Here is a 24,422-nt window from a genome sequence, read left to right as displayed (position 1 = left end):
TGGGCTGATTGATTACAAAAAGGAAGTGAGATGAGGAAACACAGGGGAACATAAATTCCAAGGTAGGTCCTGAGTGAAATGGGTTCCCACAAGTCTGCAGCCAGACTCATTCAGTCCATCTGTCTGTACCACGGGCAAATGAAGCTAGAGCCGAGCATCCTGGTGGCACTGATTCCTGTAAGGTGTGGATGGGAACAACACGGTGGAGAAGGATGGGGGGTGAGAACTCCGGCTGCTCGTGACGGCCCACCTTCACCGACACACTCTCCCCACACGCTGATCAAAGACACGTACGCTGACGTGGCTCACATAACGCGAGACGTGATGGCCGTTTCGCTTTTCAAGACAACACTTTCAAAGGATCCTAACTGAGGGATTCTCTTTCCCTCTGCAGTTCTGCCTGCCTTCAGTTTTTTTTGTGTTTTTTTTTTTTTGCGGTACGCGGGCCTCTCACTGTTGTGGGCTCTCCCGTTGCGGAGCACAGGCTCCGGATGCGCAGGCTTAGTGGCCATGGCTCATGGGCCCAGCCGCTCCGCGGCATGTGGAATCTTCCCGGACCGGGGCACGAACCCGTGTCCCCTGCATCGGCAGGCGGGCTCTCAACCACTGCGCCACCAGGGAAGCCCCCTGCCTTCAGTTTTGAGCTAGAAGTTGAATTCCCCTCACAGTTTGGAAACATATTTATGAGAGTGATACTTTCAGATACATGCATAGATAGTACCTTCCTTCTAATGATCTCCAGATGTTTCACACCTGAGATTATATTTATTTACACATGTCCCCTGAGGAACAGCAGTCAAATAGATTAGTAGGGATCTAGGCTTCCACCAGGATGACGGTTTTGTCCTGCAGCAGACGCTGTGACCTTCAAGTTCTCTGTTGTGAAAGAGGGTTTCCTCTCCCTCCTCTGCAAAAACATCTTCTTGTTTGTGTTTGAAATGGAAGGACGCAGAGAACCTTCAGCCGAAGGAGCCTTGGAGTGCTTGTTCGCTCTAGCCGGGTCTTTTTTTTTGCGGCACGCGGGCCTCTCACCGCCGCGGCCTCTCTCGTTGCAGAGCACAGGCTCCGGACGCGCAGGCTTAGCGGCCATGGCTCACGGGCCCAGCCGCTCCGCGGCATGTAGGATCCTCCCAGACCGGGGCACGAACCCGCGTCCCCTGCATCGGCAGGCGGGCTCCCAACCACTGCGCCACCAGGGAAGCCCTCTAGCCGGGTCTTTAAATTAGTTCTCTGCCTCACCTGTCACTCCAGACGCCCTGTCAACCTTCTTCCAAAACTCCTCCACTAGACCCTCCATCACAAAAGCTCTGATCATTTTGAAGGATTTGTTTCCATGGTGACATCCATTTGTTCTTGAAGCTTTTTTCCAAGCGAGATAGGCGCACTGGCTTCCTACAAAGCAGCCCATTCCTGGTCCTGTGGCTCCATCAGTAACAGCGCTAGACGGTGCGCCTGAATTACGTCCTTCTCTAGTCCTAGATGACAAGCCTTCAAGACTGGCATCCTGTTTTATCTTTTTTATTTTCTTCTTCACCTGTTCCTATTGTTTTTCTTCTTCGATCTCCAGGAGAAGATGTGGGTTATGTTGCCAGCGAGATAACGATGAGCGATGAGGAACGGATTCAGCTGATGATGATGGTCAAGGAAAAGATGATCAGCATCGAAGAAGCGCTTGCTAGGGTAAGAGTGCAGGTGTGTGGTTTTCATTTGTGAGCACTTGACCTCCTGACATTGACATATGTTGGGGGATTGCTACAGACTGAATGCCTCCACCCCAACCCCCCGCCCCCCCCCCCGCCAATTCATATATTAAATCCTAATGCCCAAGTCATGTTATTTGGAGGTGAGGCCCTTGGGAAGTGATTAGGTCATGAGGGTGGAGCCCTTATGAAGGGGGTGAGTGACCATGTACAAGAGGCCCCAGTGAGCTCCTTAACCCTCCTCCGCTGCGTGAGGACGCATGCTGTCTGTGAACCAGGAAGTGGGTCCTCACCAGACACTAGATCTGCCGGCACCTTGATCTTGGACTTCCCAGCCTCCAGAACTGTGAGAAATTTCTGTTGTTTGTAAGCCAGCCGGTCTATAGTGGTTGGTTATAGCAGCTCAAACAGACTAGAACAGGGACATCAAAGGGTATGGGAATATACTGATAAGATTGATAATGATAAATTACTAAATAACCACCAAAGAAAAAGTAAATGCAACCATTATAAGCATTAGTTCTGTAAGATGCCTTCAACAAACCAAACTTTGACTAACCTAAAAGTCAAGCTTTATGTGTAAACCTTAAACTTCTGCTTACTTTCATTTCTGAGTAGATATTACAGTTTATTGTGTCATATTTTTTTGCTCTGAGTTACATTAAGCACTGAAAGAAGCCTAATTAACCTTTAGGACACCGGGGTAGTGTTTGTGATAGCAAGATAGCAATTCTTAAGAGATCTCCTGCTTTGTTGTCGCCCAACCAACTGGCTGATTAATTCTTGGATTCTGACTTTGAATACTTGGTTCGGGATGGTGTAGACAAGTCATAAATTAGGCAGGTTTAGAACTTTCAAGTCACTAAGGAATCATTGAATGAGTTATGACTTTAACATTAAGCAGAATCTTGAAGGTCTGAAACCTTGCAACAGTGCCAGACATACTTTAGTTTAGTATACCTGACTCTAAACCTCAATAGTTAAAAAAAAAAAGTTTGATTTGTTGCTGAGACAATGCTGGGGAAAAAAAAGTGCTTGAGGGGAGTGGGAGGGTGGGACCTGTAGTAGGAGACCTGAGGACCAAGCCCTCCACCAGATGCCCATCTGCCAGCTTCTCTCGCTCTGTTGGTTCGGAGGAGCAGAGGTGATCTTGCCTCCAGCGTCTCTGGGGGACTGAAGCAGTGCCTGGTGACCACCTATGCCTGCTCTTCACCCTCAGTCTGGTCTCCCTGCTCCACCAGGCCTTCGGCCACCCCGTCCAGCTGCCAGCTAGGGCAAAAAATCCACCAGACATCTCTCCAGTGCCATTCCTTGAGCATGTCATAGCGCTTGAAAAAAGTCCAGCTGAATTCCTAGAAAATGCATATGAGAAACACGGGCCTGTATTAATTTTACCATGGTAGGCAAGATGTTTACTTACGTTCTGGTGAGTCATGCTGCTACATTGCTGTTTATAATTGTAAATTTGAAGATCTAAATGCAGAAGATGTCTGCAGGCATCTGACACCATCTGTGTTTGGAAAGGGAGTTGCATAGGATGTATCTAACCCAGTTTTCCTGGGGCAGAAGAAAATGTTAAAAACGTCCTTAACATAGTCAACTTCAGGTAGCACGTTTCTATAATCAAAAAAGAAACAAAGGAATACTTTCAAAGTTGGGGAGAAACAAATTTGTTTGATGCTCTTTCTGAGCTGATAATTTTAACAGCTAGCCATTGTTTACATGGAAAGGAAATCAGAAGCCAACTCTATGAAAAGGTGGCACGGCTGTATGCAGGTTGGATGGAGGTTTTAGCCATGGAGTCTGTCTGTTGCCAGGCTGGCTGCCTTTGCCTCATTTTAGGATGGAGCTCATCAAGACATCAATAATATTTCCTATTAGGCAATCCAGAAACACAGAAAGAAAAAATTGATGACATTCTCCAAACTTTATTAGATTCTGCACACAAAGGTGGGTGTCCTTTGACAGATGATGAAGTAACAGGGAAGCTCGTTGGTCTGCTCTTGGCAGGGCAACATACATTCTTGGCTACCAGTGTCTGGATGGGCTTCCTTTTAGCTGGAGACAAAACACTTCAAGAAAACTTTAACTTATGATCAGCTCAAGTATCTAAAATTTATTTGATTGCTGTATAAAAGAAACATTAAGAGTTAGACCTTCTGTGATGACCATGATAAGAATGGTCCTTCAGGGCATCAGGCATGTGTTTCTCCCACTGTCAGTCAGAGTCTAAAAAGACCCTAGGTATTTAATGCTTTCATGTTACTAAAGAATTATTATAATCTGTTTCAGGTGGCTGTCTAATTCTGTTTTATAAGACATTCTACAAGAGGTTAAAATATTTGCATTTTGAAATGTCTGTGTTTTTACATTCAGCGTAGCTAAGGAGGAACTTGGAAAATAATGTTAATTAGCTACTCCACTGCACTTTTTGTATTTGAATTTTCTAAAGTTATGCCCCTTCAACAGTTTATTTACATAAACTAGCTAGTAAATATTTGTGGTGTTCAGGGCACCGACTTGCACAGCCCTTGGGGCACATGGAACACAATTCAGAGTTCGTTAGACACTAGTGTACTTTGATATATATTTGAAAGATTCAGACATTTTTTTTTTTTACCATAAGTTCACCTGCTGCCATTTAGACACAATTAACGTACTGTGATCATTTTACCGTTGTTCAGATGATGTTGCATAGCCTACTGCTCTTCTTTTACGGTGTGAGAAATTCAGTTCTGAAGACTGTGTGTGCAAGATGTTGATGTGGTCCCTGTAAGAAATACTAGGGTTGGTCTTGATTTACCAAGAAGATGTAATATTTTCTTTTTCTTTGACTTGTTAGGAATACAATAACTTCTGTCCTGATGTGTTCCACGTCATATTTTTGCAACATTAATGAATTTAAATGAATTAATTAGAAAGTTTGGGGGGAAAAATAAAAGACCCATATAGAATGTCTAGACTTTAATCCTGATAGGACGACCAGCATCAGGAGAGAAGTTTGCCTGTGTGTCATTTGGAGCTGAGTGTATCCCCCAGTGCGTCGTCGTATTTGGGAAAATTTTGCCTATGTTCAAATGAATACAGTTTGGTCCACTGTGCTTTGTTTATAAGAATTTGATCTCACTGCTGAGTATTTTCCCCCTGTGAAGTATACAGCTATGATTCACATTCCTGAAAACCCAGTTGTCAATACAAAGATGAAAATGGCTGCAAAGAAGCAATATGGGAAACACCATTGTCAGCTGCAAAAGCATTTGAAGAGAATGAAGTTTACAAGATAACTCTGTGTACACACTATGTAATTTAAAAAGACAGCCGCTTAACTTATGATTTTTATATTTTATTAACTGAATAGTTCCATCAAATCTAATGGCATTTCAAACATTTTCTAATGGTTTTATGATGTTTACTTACTCTGTATGCTTTAAGGAGTCCAGCACATTGGTTAAAAAAATCGTTTAGGGGGATCTAGAGTATTAGCGTACTCTAGACAACACCATTTACAGGTGCTAATTTTAAGACTGTTCATAGCTCTTGGTGAGTAAGTTCAGGTATTCAAGTGTTGGACTAGTTCTGCAAGATATAGAAAGCCCATGAGACACTTGGAAGCTACAGGTTATTAACTTATCTGGGTAACTTATGTGGTGTATGTGTGATTGGGAGGGTAAGGAATAAAGTCACTTTTAAAGCTTTGCATAAAGGAGAGCAGTATTGTTTTGGTATGATGGCGCTCAGCCATGATGGAGCTATGTTGTTGAAAAATATGTCCTTTGACATTTTAACTGGAAGCAGTGTCTAAGGAAATTGAGAGAGATTTATGACCATGATTTAATAATCATGTTCCCTAAAAAATAATGTATCAATATTGATACTAAACACTTGCTCATGTAATTTGATCTAATTACTAAATATTATGTATTTATCCACCTGATAAATATGTGTTAGGTTCCACAAGGTCATATCTGTGTGGAAGTCCAAAATAAAGTCCTTGTGGGATTTGATGTTTGTCACTGACTTGACTGCTGTTTTGGGCATGGAGAACTTTTCTTAATGCCAGCTGTCTTACGTCAGGTTCCCTAGAAGCAGAGCCTGAGGTGTGGATTCTTGTGCACTTGATTTATTGAAGAAAAGCTTTCAGAAGAAACCTGTAAGTGAGAGAGGGAAGCAGGAGAGGCAGGGGAAGACGCTGGATAGAGATGTGATTTCAGGAGAAGTCTAGTCTCAGCCTCAGCCTGATCCCCCAGGGAGGGGTGGGGAGCTCGGGAAGGTGAATTGCACTGTAGAGTTTGTCCTGCCAGAGAAGAAGAGGCTGAAAGCTGATTGGGGAGGAGCGAACAGCCTTCTAGGCATCTGTGGGGAGACAACGCCTGTCAACCACGGGTAATTCTCCTGAGAAGGGTATATAGATGTGAGTCCATATCTACAGTAATTGGGAAATCAGAGAACAGTCTTTTAAAGGGAGTCTGGGCATCTGTTATACCAGAGCACAAGATTATGAGCTGAGAACCTATATAAATTATTTCCTCGTAGCAGGCATTGTGCATCAATCATAGGAATGTGGACAGCTAGAGAGGCTCATGGAGAGAGTCCATAGGAGAGCAGCAAAGTGATTGAGGATTTTTTAAAATAGGTCTCTTGGGCTGGAATCGGAAAGAATTTATCTCAGAAAAGAACTTATTCACTGTCTTCAAGTATGTGAAGGGTTATTAGACAGTACGTCTTGAGGACGTACTGCACAGTGTTTTGTTTTCATCTCTACTGAGGAGAGCATGAAAGAAAATGCATGAAAATCGCCGCTGGAGGGGATTTAGATTAAATATAATAGAAATGTTCTTTATAATAAGTGCTCTTAGAAATGGAAACATTTTAGAATCTCTCTCCATAAAGGTCTTTAAGATAGAATAAGCATTAACCTACTACAGATGGTCATTCCTCTAAGAATCACGTCATAGACTTCCAGTGTGAGAAAACTATGAGACTAGGGAAAATAAGATATGAAGGTAGACAGATGGACAGGCAGACCGACACCCACACCCACACTTTAAAATGTCATTATTTTAAAACTTCCAGAATCAAACTAAAACTCTATAAATTTGCTTTAAAATACACAAGTTTCTCAAATGAACATCGTCAGTTGTCTTTGGGAGCAGAGTGGAATACAAAAATGTGATTATGTAAACAATAACCAGGTTCTTTTCATTGTAAAATGCACTTTAAAAAATTGTTAGAGATCCTGGTTTTCTTTTTTTTTAATTAGGAAATTAAAAAACAAGGTAAATTTGGATAGAGCACAAATCTGAATCTTTATCAGAAGAAGCACATGGGGAATTCCCTGGCAGTCCAGTGGTTAGGACCCCACGCTCTCCCTGCTGAGGGCCCGGGTTCAATCCCTGGTCGGGGAACTAAGATCCCACAAGCTGTGCAGCCAATAAATAAATAAATGAATTTTTTTAAAAAAGAAGAAGAAGCACATGTACTCTTAGGCACCAACGTCAATGATGGAAATGGACGGATAACAAAAGAAAAATATTGTCTGTTTATGATTGACTAGTGAGGAATTTGTTTTGTTTTCCTAAAGATGAAGATTTTATTTATTTAGAAAGTAGAGCAGAGACCCTGAGAAAACAAATGATAACACCCTTTTCCAGAGGCAGCTATTTCGATCATACAGGAAGAATAATGCACTTCAGAAACCAATATATCTGGAAAGGAAGAGCATTCTAATATGTCACTTAAATGTATTAGAGAGATTAGAACAATATTAATCCCCCTAATATACTAGAAAGATTAAAATAATATTAAGCACCTGCATAGCAAAAGTTCAAATACCTGGAGTTGATGTGAACTTTGAGCTCTCTTTTATCTGAAACCACAAGGGTGATAATAATACCGTCATAAAAAGTCTGTTGCATGCGTATAGTATACTAAGAGCTCTGCTGCATTATCTTACTTTATTCTGGTAATAGTCCTGTGATATAGTTTATTGTCATCCCGTTTTCCAGGTGAAGGAACTGAGGCACAGAGAGGTTAAGTAATTTGCCCAAGGGCTTCCAGTTATTTGGGAGCCCTTACCTGTTAATCAATACTGTCTGCCTCCCCCTCGTCCATTTCCTGTCACAGGTATGCACAGAAAAGAACTTCATAGTAGAAAGAATGCTTTGGAAAGTTGCTTTTTCCTAGAGGACTGGCATTGCCACGTCCACACAGCTCCAGTGGAAAAGGACAGTCCTGGCACCATCTCCTGGGCTGTCAGGTCAGATTGTATCTGCTTTTTGGTGTCTTGATTCATGGAACATGATTTGATCTATGTCTTAACTTCCTATCTAAAAACTGTTTTATAACAGAATTTTAATGCTGGGACAACTTATTTGTATTACACACAGAGTTAAATTTTTACGTATTTTATGAAAACACACCTGGAAGTTCTCACATTGGCCATTCTGAAAGATCTTTCATCTAATTCTGCTAGGTTAAATTTGTTGATTTTCTATAATATTTCATTTTGTCCTTCTGTGTTTTTCAAAAAGTAGAAACCTAGTTTTTAAGCCCAAACTTTAAATGTCTCTGAACATATTCTAGGTATCTAACTGCTATTTTCCTCTCATCCGTAGGATCCCCAATAAATCCCACAACATTTGTTAGGTGATAACATTGAACTGGTAACATGAGGCAGTCTAGAGCAAAACAAGCAAGCGATTGTTAAAAATCAGTTTCGGGCTTCCACCTCTGTTTTACTAAAATGTCCTTAGTCTACACATTTTGTCTTCCACAAAGAGAGGTAACCCAAAGGTCAAGCTACAGACAATTTCTGTTATCGAACTTATAATTGAACTGAGAAAGGTGTTTTGATGTTGGAGAAGGAAAATCAAGGTTCTTTTTGGAACACAGAACACAAAGAGTCTGTTGTGTCTCTTGGTTTGATTTAGATGAAAACCTGCGGGGGGGGGACGTGTTTCTCCTTTCATTTGGGTGACCCTTGTCTTTGGCTGGCACTTAGTCACCGACAGTGGTGCGAAGAAGGTGCCCAAAGGATTCATTCTGCTGCTTGGTAGACAGCCTTGGCCATCATTTCCATTTCAATCTTCCATTTCCTCTTGTTGCAGCTCAAGGAGTATGAGGCCCAGCACCGGCAGTCAGCTGCCTTGGACCCTGCTGACTGGCCAGACGGTTCTTACCCACCATTCGAGGGCTCATCAAACTGCAATGTAAGTTTGCTGTCTCTTTGAGCATCTTAACCGCCTCTACTAAAAAGGGACAGCCTACACAATTTGAGCCTTTAGACTTCTTTTTGCAGGCACCAGCTCCCACCTGGATCTGGAAAGAGGTGTCTCTTCTGACGTGTTACTCTTTTCTTTACTTGGTAGCTGGGACAGCGCTATTCATGCTGGTTTTTTTTTTTTTTTTTTAAATAGAAGTAAAGTAGACACAACTTAAATTTTACCATTATAAGCATTTTAAATGTTCAATTCAGTGGCATTAAGTACATACACTTTGCTGTACAACCATCTTCACAACCCACTTCCTGAACTTCTCCATCATCTGAAACAGATATTCCATAACCATTAAACAGTAACTCTCCATTCTCTCCTCACCTTCCCCAACTCCTGGCAACCACAGTTTGCTTCCTGTCTCTATGAATTCGACTAGTCCAGGTACTTTATATAAGTAAAATCATACAATATTTTTCCTTCTGTGTCTGGTTTATTTCACTTAGCACCATGTTTTCAAGACTCGTCCACATAACAGCTATACTAGAACTTCATTCCTTTTTGTGGATGAACAATATTCTACTGCACATATATACCACATTTTGTTTAATTATTCATCTGTTGTTAGACACTCGGGTGTTTCTCCCTTTTGGCTATTGTGAATATTGCTGTTATGAACATTGGTATACAAGTGTCTGTTTGAATCCTTGCTGTCATATCCTTTCCGTATATAGTAGGAGTAGAATTTCTGGATTATACGGTAATTCTATGTTTAACTTTTTGAGGAGCTGCTATACGGTTTTCCACAGTGGCTGTACCATTTTACATTCCTGACAGCTGCGTGAAAGTTCCAGTTTCTCTGCTTCCTCACCGACACTTGTGGTTTTCCCATTTTTGATATGTCATCCTAATGGGTATAAAATGATATCACTGTGGTTTAGATTTGATTTCTCTAGTGTCTAATGATGTTTAGCATCTTTTTATGTGCTTGGCCATTTTTATACATGCCTCAGAGAAGTGTTTATCCAAGTTATTTGCCCATTGTTGAATTGGGTTTTTTGTTTTGCTGCTGGTTGTTGAGTTGTAGGAGTTCTTTATAGAGTCTGGATATTAATCCTGTATCAGGTACATGACTTGTAAATATTTTCTCCCATTCTATGAGTTGCCTTTTTACTCTCTTGATAGCGTCCTTTGAGGCAGGAAAGTTTTTAATTTTGAAGTCCAATTTACATTCATTTTTGGTGTCATAACTAAGAAATCATTGCCATATCCATTGTCATGAAGATTTTCTCCTATATTTTCTTTTAAGAGTTTATAGCTTTAGCTTTTAAGTCTAGATCTGTCACCCATTTTAAGTTAATGTTTGTATATAATATAACATATGGGTCCAACCTCATTCTTTTGTGGGTGGATACCTTGTTTTCCCAGAACCACTTGTTGAAAAGACTGTCCTTTCCCCCATTGAATGGTCTTAGCACCCTTTTTGAAAATTAATTGACCATATATGTGAGGGTTTATTTCTGGGCTCTCTTATTTTATTTCTTTGGTTTATATGTCTTTCCTTTGCAGGCATCATACTGTTTTGATTAAGGTAGCTTTATAGTAAGGTTTGAAATTGGGAGGTGTGAGCCCTCCAACTTGGTTCTTCTTTTTCAGATTGTTTTAGCTATTAAGGTCCCTTGAGATTCCATTTGAATTTTAGGATGGGTTTTTCTATTTCTGTGAAAAGTGCCATGAGATTTTGATAGGGATTTTATTGGACCTGTACATTGATTTGGGTAGTATTGTCATCTTAACATGAAGTCTTCCGATCTGTGAACACAGCTATTTTTCCATTTATTTATGTCTTCTTGAATTTCTTTCAGCATTGTTTTGTAGTTTTCAGTGTACAAGTCTTGTCTCCTTGGTTAAGTTTAATTTTAAGTATTTCATTCTTTTTGATGCTATTATAAAATGAAATTGTTTACTTAATTTCCTTTTTGAATTTTTTATTGTCAGTATATAAAGATGGAACTGATTTTCCTGTGTTGACTTTGTATCCTGCAACTTTGCTGAATTTCTTTATTATCTCTAACAGATGTGTGGGGGGGGTGTGGGTGTGGGTGTAAAATCTTTAGCGTTTTCTACATATAAGACCATGTCACCTGTGAATAGAGGCAATTTTTCTTCTTCTTTTCCAGTTTTGATGCCTTGTATTATTCATACTATTTTAATGTGACCAAAACATTGCTTCTTAGGAGTTCCACCAAGATCATAGGAATTAGAATTCCAGAATTTCAGATAGACATTTCATGGTGCTATCATCAAACTGCATGGAGTGAGAGTGGAGGGAGTTAACCTTTTTCATCTATTATTCAATTTTTTTTTTTTTTTTTGGTTTTCAAGATTTTGTTTATTTGAGTAGTTTGTAGCTACTGTGCAGTTGTTTTGTTTGTTAGGTCCTCTCTTCCTTAAAGTCTGAAAGCAACTCTACCTCCATTTCTTTAGACTCTTGTTTCCTCTTGTCAGTGTTCCATACAGCCAGTCATCTTTCCAAAACATACCTCTCTTCTTACATTCGTGTGTTTCAGAAAAGCCTGATGGTTTTCCAGTTTTACAAGATAACTTCCAAACTTCTTGGCACACTCAAGACCCTCTGTGATCTGGCCTTAATCAGTTTCTCTACTCGCATCTGTCACCCCTTGCTCCAGTAGGTCTCCACTCCATCTGCATTGGACCCTGAATGCCTTACTGATCATACCTTGTAATTTCACACTCTCTGCTTTAATTTCTGCATTTCCTCTACCTAAAATGTCTTTCTGCAAATTTTTCCAGGGAAAAATCTATGCATCTTTCAAGGTGAAGTCCAACTGCCACCTCCTCTGAAACTTTAGCATCCTCAAGTGTATTTTTATAGCTTCCTGTTCTGTGCTTTGTTAAACTAGCTTGCTACATGAAACCTAACAGTTATCCTGGAGTATCAGAATTAATTGTATATATTTCAACCTGCATGGAAATTGTGAGCTCCTTGAGCAAGAAAGGCAGCTGTATTATCTTTGTCTCCAGTGAGTGCCTAACTCAGCGTTCAGCTCGTGTAGCCTGCTTGAGAAATATTCTGTCAACAAACTTGCATTTGAATGGTCATCCTTCCTGGCTGCTTTAAGAGCATGTTTTATGTCTTGAGAGTATAGACTCAGTCTTTACACTTCTTTGCATCTAAGTAACAAATGGTGGCATATCATTAGTAAACATAACCCTCCCACTCCCTCCTTGTCCCTGATTTCCTGAATCAAACACCAGATTCCATTGCAGCTAAAATAAACAAACAAATAAACAAAAAACCCAAAGGATTATTAATTTGAAAGCTCTGCTTGGTTTGCTTTTGTGTGGAGGGGACTGAGACGTTACCATTTATAATAATAAATGTGTCATATGCTAGCCAGCAGCATGTCCTGGGACTATGAAGTAATCAAAGGAACCATGTCCATGGTTTTCACTGTGCCTTTTGGGGTCTCTTATCCCCTAGTTCTAACATAATATAAATGTAAATCATGAATCCAAAGAATCATGAAGAATAAATATCATAACTCAGGACTGATGTGATTCAAACCCAACTCGGGGGGAGAACACATAGCGTCAGTTGTCCATAGTGGATCTTTTAGTGTCCGTCTCACTGGCTACTGTCCTGATTAATAGCATCTGAGTCAAGGGAGAGGTTACAAGACTATCCATTCAGAGAAACAGGCCTGTAGTAGAACCTCACATACTTAGATGGTAAGGAGGGAGGCTTATCTCATTTAGGAAAAAGTTACTATAAATAGAGTACTGTAGGCATTTTGAACAAGCTGCTAAGAAAGTATTATACTAAGTATTGGTTTGTTGAACCCCTTTCAGAGGGTAAACCACAACCATCACCTTGATATCAGCTGACAGAATGAAATGGGTACCTCTTAAAAGTTGGGCATTCGTTCTCTTGAGCCTTTCTTTGTTCATTTAGGAGGCATCTGTGGAGCCTCTGCAGAGCGCTTGCTATGTGCTAGGCTTCACGCTAGGTATCCAGGTTACAAAGGTGAAGGAGAGAGAGAGGCCCTGCCCCAGTGGAGTGTACCCTGCAGTGCAGAGGTTAAAATTAGCCTCACACGTGCTCACACACACTCATGTACATGATTACATGATTAACTCCTTACAAACTGTTTCTTCATAGACGGCTCAAAAATAAACTCAGCCTTTCCTAGTTGGAGGGAGGGCCGGGGGTACGGTATGCTCCTTCCACTTCCGGCACAATTTCCCAGAGGCTCTAGAATGACTTGTCTTTTTGCTGAATGATGTAGGTGAAGACAGTCTCGTCAGCAGTGGAGTTTTCTGAAGAAAGGCTGTTTGCTCTGTAGTTTGCTTGCTGCCTTTGTGCAGACAACCCCCACCCATGTTCAGTCACGCTGTTCGTTACTTCAGGCTAATGAACCGTTGGCACCGAAGTTTGCTTGTACTTGATTGGGATCCCGACGTACGTGACACTTGCCCTTCTCACCCTGACTTTAGTCTGTCCCATGTTTTCCTGGAGACTCAGCAAGAAACTCCATCCAAAATATTCCTTCTCACTGATGCTCCATTTGCCTACTAGCAGGGTAATTAATTTCAGATAATTCCCACTGTGTCCTACTCCAGCTGCCTTGGGTTCGGTGCTTTGATTATCTTTTGTGCGAGGGCCAGGGCTTTTCAGCTTTCTATCGATTCTTTTCTATACTGAGATGCAAATAGCCCACTGGCCATAGTGGGGAATGCCCAGGCCATGGAAGTTGCAGAGATCATAAGGCCTTTGTCACCGGATCTCAATGCCTATATTGATGGCTGTCGTGCTTTAGGGTTTCATTTGCATTGATTCATAGGCTTCCCCCACCCTCAGAACTGGCATTCGATAATTGCATGTTGCTTCACAATAAATCCATATTCACATTCTCAGTTTCCAAGAGTATAAAGTACTAAAGATAGTTACCAGGGGAAGTGAAATATAGCTTTCTCTTTGCCAGAGGGGAATCTAACACTCACAACAGAAAAACGGCAGAGAACAGAGTTTTTAAAAAGAATTTCTGGTTGAGTACTTAACTGGATTCCTTGTTAAACATCTGAACGTTTATTTTAATACTTTTCATTTTATTTTAGTAACTTTTGTTTTCCTTCGCCTCCTGCAGGGGAAAGGTTGTAAGAGTTCTCATTTTAAGCTTTCAGCTTTGTGCATTGAGGTTCAGTTTACCTTCTGATTAAGAAAATGTTTAAAGAAATTGTGCTCTCTGTCTTACTGGGGTTTAAAGTTTTTTTACTCAAGGCATGCATTTTAGTAAATCATAGTTTTTGTTTTTACAAAAGTGGTAGGTAAGAGTTGGTGATCTGTACCTGAAAGACTTGCATTGAACTCTCTTTCCGAAAAATGTCAAATTGTAAATTATTTGATTATGATGCTATTCAAATTATTTTTTTAAATATATAATATATAAAGAAATAGTAAAGCAACAACAAGGACAGTAAAGCACCAGAGCTCTTAGAGTCCATTGCAGACATCCAGTTTGGTCGCGTTCAATTGTTTCACTTCATACAAACTGTGTTCCAGAAAAAGTTGGAATTATGTTTCTGTATCTGGAGCTCCTTACCAGGGTGAAGCAACTATGGTGAAATGTTTTGTGAAGTGAATTATTTTGTAAATCAAGTCATCGTTTCATAATTGATCACTTTTACATTTGGGGAAATTTAGAGTTGGGAAATATTTGTGCAAAGAGTGCTATGTTATCACTGTGGTGTTATAATAATGCCTTACATCCGTATGTGCATCTCTGCATAACCTTTCATTCCAATTCTGAATATAGCTTTGCCACTAACCTGGGGAGCCAGGTGGTTGAACTGTGTCCAGATTTGGGGTAACAAACACACAACATCAGGTGGTCATTTCTTCCACTTTTTACAAAATACTATTTTAAGTGTTTCCCTGATTGAGGACTTTCAAGGTTGCAACTAAAATATCCCCATATTGTTGGCATGATGCAAGACTGTTAAATCTTTTGGGGGCTTTCTAAAATTATAAACCATAAACTTGGCCCTCACCAGCAGATGGTTTTTACTGAGGCTTTTCAGAGTCATTTCACCTACCTCAATTACAGCCATTGTCTTCCAGCCCGAAGATTCAGGTCTGTTGTTTTGGAAGAATAGGTTGCTATAGCCTTAGTCTAATGTAGAACTTTCTAAAAGATAGTGTGCTGAAGGCCCGGAGAGCATTCCACAGAGTTACTTTTTTTAGTGGTTCTTGGGGCGAATGGCCTAATTTCTATTACGGCCAAAGAAAAGGTGGACAATTTAATCATTTAATACAGAATGTGGTCAGAGAACAGAGCTCATGCTCATGGGGTGTTCCTTTCGGGGGCAGAACGATGCTTCTGCTTATCCAAGAGACGTCTGTAAATGCAAGGTGCTCTTTTTAGGGTCCAGGACTCTGGGTTGAACCAGATCTTTTAAAACTTGGCTATTCTTAAATATAATTAATAAAGTGAAAATAATTCTTATTTTGAATAGGTTTCTTTTACTAGGGTGAACTTCTAGACAATGCCTATAAGTTAAAATTTATCAGAAGTTTTATTTTTATATTGCAAAGGTGTTAAAGGAAGATAGAAACCAATATTATTAGCTTTGTTGTTTGGGGAAATCTGATTCCCAAACAACATTGTCATTTTTTTAATGACAATACATGATGAATTTACAGAATTGTCTTCCACCTATAGATAGTACCAGCGATTTTTTTAAAATAAGGTTTTCATATTTTTGCTGACTTTGAGTAAATATTTATTGGATGCATAAACTATGTGAAGATTCACATAGACCTTAGTATTAAAGTTGACATTATAAGTCCAGTAAAGGTATCTTTAGGTAAATGGTTGGCCTTCTTTCTACTGTCTTTCTGCTCTTATATTATTGGTTTTATAAGGAAATATAAGAGAGAATAGATTCCAAGCATAAAAATAACTTACATTACTGAATGTAAGTTACTGTTTGCTTTTAATCTTGTTGATAAGTTTTCTTTGCATCTCTCTTCCTAAAGGATTTTTTTTCCTAACAACATACAGGTTTCAGCTGAAAAGGGTTCTCACTGGCAAGGTACGTTTTGATTTGTGGCTAGAAAATGGTTCTGCTTGTTGTAGCTTTAATTCTTATACTAGCTAGGCTTAAATACAGCATGGTTGGATGTGTGCTTTGACTCTTTATTTCTTGAACAGAGGAAGAGCTTTACTCAACTCATTTGACTTCTTTTTTTAAAAACTTATTTATTTATTTGGCTGCGTTGGGTCTTCGTTTCTGTGTGAGGGCTTTCTCTAGTTGCGGCAAGCGGGGGCCACTCTTCATCGCGGTGCACGGGCCTCTCACTGTCGCGGCTTCCCCTGTTGCGGAGCACAGGCTCCAGATGCGCAGGCTCAGTAGTTGTGGCTCACGGGCCCAGCTGCTCTGAGGTATGTGGGATCTTCCCAGACTAGGGCTCGAACCCGTGTCCCCTGCATTGGCAGGCGGACTCTCAACCACTGCGCCACCAGGGAAGCCCAACTCATTTGACTTCTAATTTGACCAAGAGAAAGAGCAGAAGTATGGCCTAGCGGTAATTTGCCAGAGAGCTTTTTTACCCTCTTTGCTTGGGCTAGCATGTTCATGCCATGCTGTGTTACACTGTGTCAAAAAAAGGAACACTTTTCTAAATCTTTCTAAATATAACTATGGCAAAGATAACTCTTATTGATTCAGGTCTTTTAATGTGTACTTGAAGCCTTGAGATGATTATTCAGACTTTCATAGACACCTTCTACAAATTTCTTTTTTATTTGGCTGGGTGGGAAGAGGAAGCAATATTCCTCTTAATTTTAACAAATGTAATTTTGAAATGAAAATGATAGTAAAATAGAGACATATTAAAATTCTCTTTAGAAGAGTAGACGTAATGATTCTTTTTTTTATAAATTAATTTATTTATTTTTGGCTGTGTTGGGTCTTCGTTTCTGTGCGAGGGCTTTCTCTAGTTGCGGCAAGCGGGGGCCACTCTTCATCGACATGCGCGGGCCTCTCACTGTCGCGGCCTCTTTTGTTGCCGGGCACAAGCTCCAGACACACAGGCTCAGTAGTTGTGGCTCACAGGCCTAGTTGCTCTGCGGCACGTGGGATCTTCCCAGACCAGGGCTCGAACCCGTGTCCCCTGCATTGGCAGGCAGATTCTCAACCACTGCGCCACCAGGGAAGCCCCGTAAAGATTCTTTAGACCTGTAGCTTATGGAGAGACTAGAGACAAAATCAGTCCACTGAAATAACGTGTCACAAAGTCTTGTGAGAAAGACGACTTTTGCTCTCACTGGACATAAGCTGACCAAGAACCACTGCTTAGATGACTTCTTGTCATTTATTCCACACCACCCTCTCTCCCCAGCCTTGTCCCTGGGAGAAGGGCCAAAGTTTGAGGCGTGTGTTTGCTGTGAGTCCCTTGAGATCGTCATCTTTAAACAAAGACAGGAAGGAGGCTCTGGCCTCGGGAAAGCCAGGCGTTTGCCCGGTGACGGGGGCTGGTTTAAGCTCACAGATGTGAGTCAGACTTTGGGTCCAGATCCCAGCTCTGCCACCTATTAGCTCCGCATCTGAGGGCAAGTTGTTTCATCTCTTTGTGCCTCAAAACTTGGGCTGAGGGCTTCCCTGGTGGCGCAGTGGTTGAGAGTCCGCCTGCCGATGCAGGGGACACGGGTTCGTGCCCTGGTCCGGGAAGATCCCACATGCCGCGGAGCGGCTGGGCCCGTGAGCCATGGCCGCTGAGCCTGCGCGTCCGGAGCCTGTGCTCCGCAACGGGAGAGGCTGCAACAGTGAGAGGCCCGCGTACCACAAAAAAAAAAAAAACACCTTGGGCCGAGTGTATCTACCTCACATGGGTGTTGCAAGGATTAAGTGGCACCAAGTAAATACCCAATGAACGCCAGCCTCTATTGCTTTATGTGACGATCTTCTACCTCGCCATTAACTGTCATTCTTAAAATACTGGAGTTCCCGTCAAAAGTTTTATTTTTGTACATGCCATTAACATGGCAGCAGCGCTTCTGCTTTTGCGTATTACGGCAGACAGACTGGAGTTGTCAGAACAAGCTTAATGTAAATAGCGTGTGTTTAATTGGTTATGTTTTTACCAAACACATAATCAGTTTATTTTCTGTTTCAGAACGTGTAAGTGTCTGTGGGCTTAGAAACGGGTCTGGTATGATTTCAGTTAACATATGTGGCCTTAGGATTACTGTTTGGGAAAAATAAACACTAATTGTATTGAAATTATCTAGGGCCATACAGTGACAATGAGGCCGTCTCATTGAGCATGTGGGTGTGCGCTTCCATGCCTGTTACGTTGGGGGGGTGCTCTTACAGCAGGCCCAGAAATAGTTGGAAATTTGGCTCTTTGCACCTGGCAAACCAGCCAGGTATCAGTACACGTCTATCTTCACTGGTTTGTATGGTCACAGGGAGTTGAGGATGCTGCCTGCACACCCTCCTCAACACATCAAGGGCCACGTGAACAAAAGTAAATAACAACAGAATACCCAGATACAATGTAATCTGAGGGTTATGTAACCTATTGTTATCATTTTTAAATTTAAGTTAGTTTTCGGGCACATTCTGGTCTGTTCTTTCGTTTTTTTGTTTGTCTTTTTTGCATATGCGGGCCTCTCACTGCTGCGGCCTCTCCCGTTGCGCAGCACAGGCTCCGGACGCGCAGGCCCAGTGGCCACGGCTCACGGGCCCAACCGCTCCGCGGCATGCAGGATCCTCCCGGACAGAGGCACAAACCCATGACCGCTGCATCGGCAGGCGGACTCCCAACCACAGCGCCACCAGGGAAGCCCCTGTTCTTTCTTTTCTTTTTTTTTTTTTTTTAAGATTTTACTGTCACCCTCAGCTTCATCTTTCTTTCTTTCTTTTTTAAATTTTTTTGGCCGCACTGTGTGGCTTGCGAGATCTTAGTTCCCTGACCGGGGAATGAACCTGGGCCCTCGGCAGAGAGAGCGTGGAGTCCTAACCACTGGACTGCCAGGGACTTCCCTGTTGTTTCTTTTATTAGGTCGAACCACGTGAACTGGAAATATTAGCTTTTGACCTTAAAAATAGCAATCTCATTTGTCCAACCTAATACGTAAATACCAAACAGGATCTATGACACGTACCCTAGCTAGCTGATTATATCTAAATACAGATATTTGTAATATAATATGGGTTAAGGATTGGCATTTAGATTTGCAATGCCAATTTCTTACTTCACTTTTGGGATGAACCTTAGGGAGCTTGGGGTAAGAGAGGATTTCCATTACTTGTTTAATGATAGTGATTCATCACATGTTAATTCCTCATTAAATCATTTGCCCTGGTACCAAATCTTATATAATGGATGGGTTGGAGAGAGACCCAGGTCCTATCATGGTTCATGGGTCAGATCCAGACTGAGGGCCGCTTCCAGCCTAAGCCAACTTACTGAAGTCATGGACTGCCCATCACTTGTTCAGAGTCCATGTGAACTGTAAGTCACTATATCAGAACTCTTAGAACTATACCAGTCATCAAGGACATTCATCTAGAAAGCAATATATATATATATATATATTTTTTCTGTACGCGGGCCTCTCACTGTTGTGGCCTCTCCCGTTGCGGAGCACAGGCTCTGGACGCGCAGGCTCAGCAGCCATGGCTCACGGGCCCAGCCGCTCCGCGGCATGTGGGATCTTCCCGGACCGGGGCACGAACCCGTGTCCCCTGCATCGGCAGGCGGACTCTCAACCACTGCGCCACCAGGGAAGCCCTAGAAAGCACTATTTTAACACAACCAAATTCTAATTCAAATTCTAATTATTCACAGAATAATTTCTGTAGAAATATCCCTTTATTCTCTGCTCTGTCCCTTTTCGTTTCCCTCTTTGTATCACACCCTCTCTCATCCCTGGTTGGTTGTACTATTACTAGTATAATTCTAATAACATTGCATAATTAGTTCCTACAAGGACACTTCTTGCACTGTGCTTTTGAGCCAGAGTGTAGGTGAAAGAATGCCATCTTGAACATTCTTTTACTCATTCATTGTGCAGACATTACTGAGTACCGACTATATGTCAGTCCCTACACACAGGAGTTTATATTTGAGAAGAAGAGACAGACAAGTGGATAGCATGGTTGGGGCCTTAATTGGAATATTTCTACTGAGTGTGTGAAATACGCACAGAAAGTCCATGAAGCCCCAGTGAGGAGAGTGTGGAAAGGCCAGTGAAGGTGACTGAAACTGAGCAAGGGTTCCCCAGGAGGAGGAAGAGAAACCTGTTAGGTAGACGGAGCAGCAAGGCCAATGGCTTACGTGAATAGGTGGGTGAATCTTCAGACTTGGGTCATACGAGAAAATGGCTTTAAATAATAAAGTTTTTCTCAGTATCAATATTTTGACTAATACGGTATTGCTTCTTTTCTTTGCTCATTCTTATTTATAAATTGGCTCTGTAATAGGTGGTTTGGTTCCTTATGACTGCAATTTGTTTTGTTTTTTGTTTTTAATTGAAGTATAGTTGATTTATAAAGTTATGTTCAGTTAGTTTCAGGTGTACAGCAAAGTGATTCAGTTACACACACACACACACACACACACACACACACATTTTCAGATTCTTTTCCCTTATAGCTTATTATAAGGTATTGAATATAGATCCCTGTGCTGTACAGTAGGTCCTTGTTGGTTATCTGTTTTATACCTAGTAGTGTGTATCTGTTAATCCCAAACTCCTGATTTATCACCCCCACCCCTTTCCCCTTTGGTAACAATAAGTTTGTTTTCTGTGTCTGTGATTCGTTTCTGTTTTGTAAATAAGTTCATTTGTATCATTTTTTAAGATTCTACATATAAGTGATATCATATGATATTTGTCTTTTTCTGTCTGACTTACTTCACTTAATATGATAATTTCAAGGTCCATCCATGTTGCTGCAAATGGCATTATTTCATTCTTTTTTATGGCTGAGTAGTATTCCACAGTGTGCATCTATCTATCTCTCTCTATATATATGCCACATCTTCTTTAACTGTTCCTCTGTCAATGGACATTTACGTTGCTTCCATATATGATTGCAGTTTTAAAATTTATATCATTCGTGTTTTTCATCTTGTCTTTGAGGTCTCATTTAATTGAATTCATGTTCTTCTTTAATTATTTTATAGAGAGAAGCAACTGTTAGGAATTGCTTCCTGTTCCTTGAGTTATATTTTCTTCTGATAGAGAGATAGGATCAAAAGATAGAATCATTGTGTTTGTCCATGCCTTTTCTCTCTCTCTCTCTCTCTCTCTCTCTCTCTCTCTTTTTTTCCCCTTGTTATAGTTTGTTTGAGTAGTTCTCATGCATTTCTTTTCACTTTGATCATGCTTGGGTAACTCAGGTCACATTTTCTGTTTGTGCTGATATAATGAAGATTTCTTTTTGACCTGTTTGCCGTGCTGTCAGACAGTGGAGTGTTTTCCTTCCTTTATTTTGTGACCCATTCATGTTTGTTGTTGCTGTAGCCTAACGTAATAGCTGGGGAAGTGGGAAAACCCAACTGAGGTGGAATGTGGTCTTTGTTGGGATACCGGGGCTCGGCTTTCTCTCTCCTAAGAGTTTGTTAAATGTGCTGCATCACTGTTCACGATGCTTGCTTAAGGGTGGGGCAATGGGTACACCAGAGCCAGTCTGTCTTTAATTTATTCCTCCAATTCCTGGTGAATTTCTAGAGGCTTCATTTCAATCAGGCTCAGCCTGACCATTGACTTTCCATCTTTTCACTCATTACTCTCCTGAAGCAATTTCTGCTGCTCTTAGATCCGAAAAAGATAAAGAAGGCCACACAGTTTGCTTCCTTTTCTGTGGGTCTTCAGGAATTTTTTTCTTAGCTTGATCAAGGAGTTCTAAAGTTTAATATATTAGGTTATATACTTTTGTTTGGATGCCCTGGGTGGAGTATTTTTGCCAGTTTTTAGTAATTGCATTTTGTAGGACACTGTTGCTCATTTTGTTAGTTGTGGGAAGGATATTCTGTGGTTTAGTTTTCAGCAGTCATCATGACCTGATTGTTTTGCCAGTTAGATGACCACAAACAATTTTTCTAGCTCTAATTGATTCATTTTCTAAGCCAGTGAATCAACTGGGGCTTTCTGATCACAGCCATCAGGCTAATGTGTTATTCTTTGTGTTTATAGAGACACAAAAACAAGCTAAGCTGTCTTCTATTTGGAAGTAAATTTGCTTATTATTCCTTCTACAAACATAAGGAGAAGTGTGTTGAGGCCACACGTAGATCGTGACTCTGGGAGGTACCTTCAGCCCATCTGCCTCCGTCTTCAACAGATGCCCATGCTGATCAGTAGCGTCAGTCTGGGTTGGAGGGAAGAACTCGGTGTCCGCACCTTCCCTCCGTTCCTTGCAGGCTCCATCGGTTCTCTGTATTCCTCCATCGTCATGTGCCTAGGCAAGGTTGTTTGGCGGCCTTGTCCAAGAAGTCATCGGGCCTGATCCATGAATCAGTCAGTCTAACATGCCATAAAAGTAATGTGACTTTGCAAACACCACCCAGTCTCTTGGGAGACGTAGCGCTTCTGGGATGAAAACTTCCATCAGCTCCAGAAACTAGAGCCTCAAAAGCATATGTAATTGCCCTACTTGGCAGTCCTGTTCTGAATCATCCTTTTTCCATGGCACGGGCTATGTGAGAATCGAATACACTTGGGAATGAGGGGGGTTGGTGTTTTGCTTTAGTCGTTAGTGTGCCTGACACCATAGATTTGTTTTGGGTAACACTCCCCCACTCTTTACAGAGGCACCTGTAGAGTTAGTTGTTGACTACCTTCCCCTAACTTCTTTTTTATCTCAACTCACCTATTTTATATGACCAGCGGGGTTCTCTGACCTATGGGCAGGGTGACATAATCTCAAGCCGTAAAATCTGTAAAGATTTTTACAGAGTGAAGGGGAAGTCGGTTCTTTTTCCTCCACTTAACCTCTCACCTCCCCCAACTCCTTTCAGGAGAAGGAAAGGCATTTTCTCTGCTTCGTGGAAACTTGCAGAATTGGGACAAGTGTGCTTACTTGTTATTCAAGTCTCCCTAGACGTGGCTGTAGGACTCCTGAGGTCTTATATTTTCTCGTTCCTTATAGGGAAAGTAGCAACATTATTTGGGGGTGATTAAAAGCAGTTCAGAGTTCATGAGTTTTAAGAAAAAGAATAGAGTTTCTTGTGGAATGTAGCATCCCTTTGCTGTTCCTTTGGTTTTGTAGTTAGTTTTTTAAACAGTTTCTTTAAGTGAATTAAGTGCTGACAAGCCTTTGCCTCTAAGGGATGGTAACATTACCTCAAATTCTCACATACTTTTTACAAGTATGAGTATCATGTAATTATCTTCTCCTCCTCCTTCTTCTTCAAATCTGGTGACAACTAGTTAATTTTGAAACTGCCAGAGAGATTATTTCAGTGTTACACTGTACCTCTGGGAGAAGAGTGGAATTTCATCTTTTTTTCCATATGCTGACAAAAATCTCCTAATTTCAGAGGGCAATGATGTCACCAGCTAATGAGCAAAATATTTCTTACTAAACAGATGAGTCCTCCCCTGACTCCTTTGTGAAATAAGGGAAAAAAACCCACAGTGTGTTTCATAGTTGATATAGTTACTGCATTCATAAACACTTTTTAAAGTAATTCTAACTTCTTCAAAGAGTGAAACAAATTTTTCTCTAAACACAAAGAATCACACATTAACCTGATGGCTGTGATCGGGAGGCCCCGGCCACAGCCGGACAGTGATGCCTGGTAGCTGATCTTGAACGTACCCAGCCGGAGCCAATAAGCTGCCCCCAAGGTAGGGAGTGACCTTGAATGCATCACTTCTTGGACCAGTGGAGGGAGATCAGGCATGTTGGAGAGATTATGAAATCAAGCTTGGAGAAGAGGAGGGCCGTGAAGCTGTTGTTGATTGGTGTCACATGCTGTTTATAAGGGCAGCAGCAGCAGCTGAACTCTTCTCTGACCGTCCAGATAGGCAGGCATCTAAGGTCAGCTGGAGCCATGTAAGCACGGGACTTCTGGGCTCACATAGGGACACGGAAATGCCCCCAAAGCCATGGCAAGTGCCCGTCCCCTCACTGAAGCACGTCTCAGTTTCCCCAGCCAGAGGTGATTTCACCCACTTCTGAATCCCTGTAGCTCTTTGTTCCTCTTACCCATTTATCACAGTTGACTTACATTAATCATATTTCTGAACTTCTCTTGGGGCATCTCTACCCACAGACTTCTAGATTATAAGCTTCGTAAGTCCAGGTGAAGCCACCTTACTCACATTGCTATTCCTGCTTCTTCCTAATGCCTCGAATCAGTACATCCCTCCATTGATTTCAATCAGGAAGTATCTATTTATCGCAAATATAGATATGATCTTTAATTGTCTCAGTGGGAAAGAATATTGTAATGTTCAGTGTTGGCAGT

At 41.3% G+C, this 24,422-nt stretch overlaps 1 protein-coding gene and 1 pseudogene across 8 annotated transcripts in view; both read left to right on the top strand.

Moving 5' to 3' along the window:
- SASH1 (SAM and SH3 domain containing 1) overlaps window positions 1–24,422 on the top strand; it is a 324,331-nt gene that overhangs the window by 254,669 nt on the left and 45,240 nt on the right. For all 8 annotated transcript variants that reach the window (XM_060168292.1, XM_060168298.1, XM_060168294.1 and 5 more), the window contains 2 exons: window positions 1,568–1,680; window positions 8,807–8,908. In XM_060168292.1, coding sequence (XP_060024275.1) covers window positions 1,568–1,680; window positions 8,807–8,908 — 215 coding nt within the window. The remainder of the gene's footprint in view (window positions 1–1,567; window positions 1,681–8,806; window positions 8,909–24,422) is intronic.
- Window positions 1,961–3,965, top strand: LOC132530882 (lanosterol 14-alpha demethylase-like; annotated as a pseudogene).

Source organism: Lagenorhynchus albirostris, chromosome 12 (assembly GCF_949774975.1).
Source record: "Lagenorhynchus albirostris chromosome 12, mLagAlb1.1, whole genome shotgun sequence".
Lineage (NCBI taxonomy): Eukaryota > Metazoa > Chordata > Mammalia > Artiodactyla > Delphinidae > Lagenorhynchus > Lagenorhynchus albirostris.
Note: the sequence above shows the minus strand (reverse complement) of the source record. Positions and strands in the feature narration are given on the sequence as shown.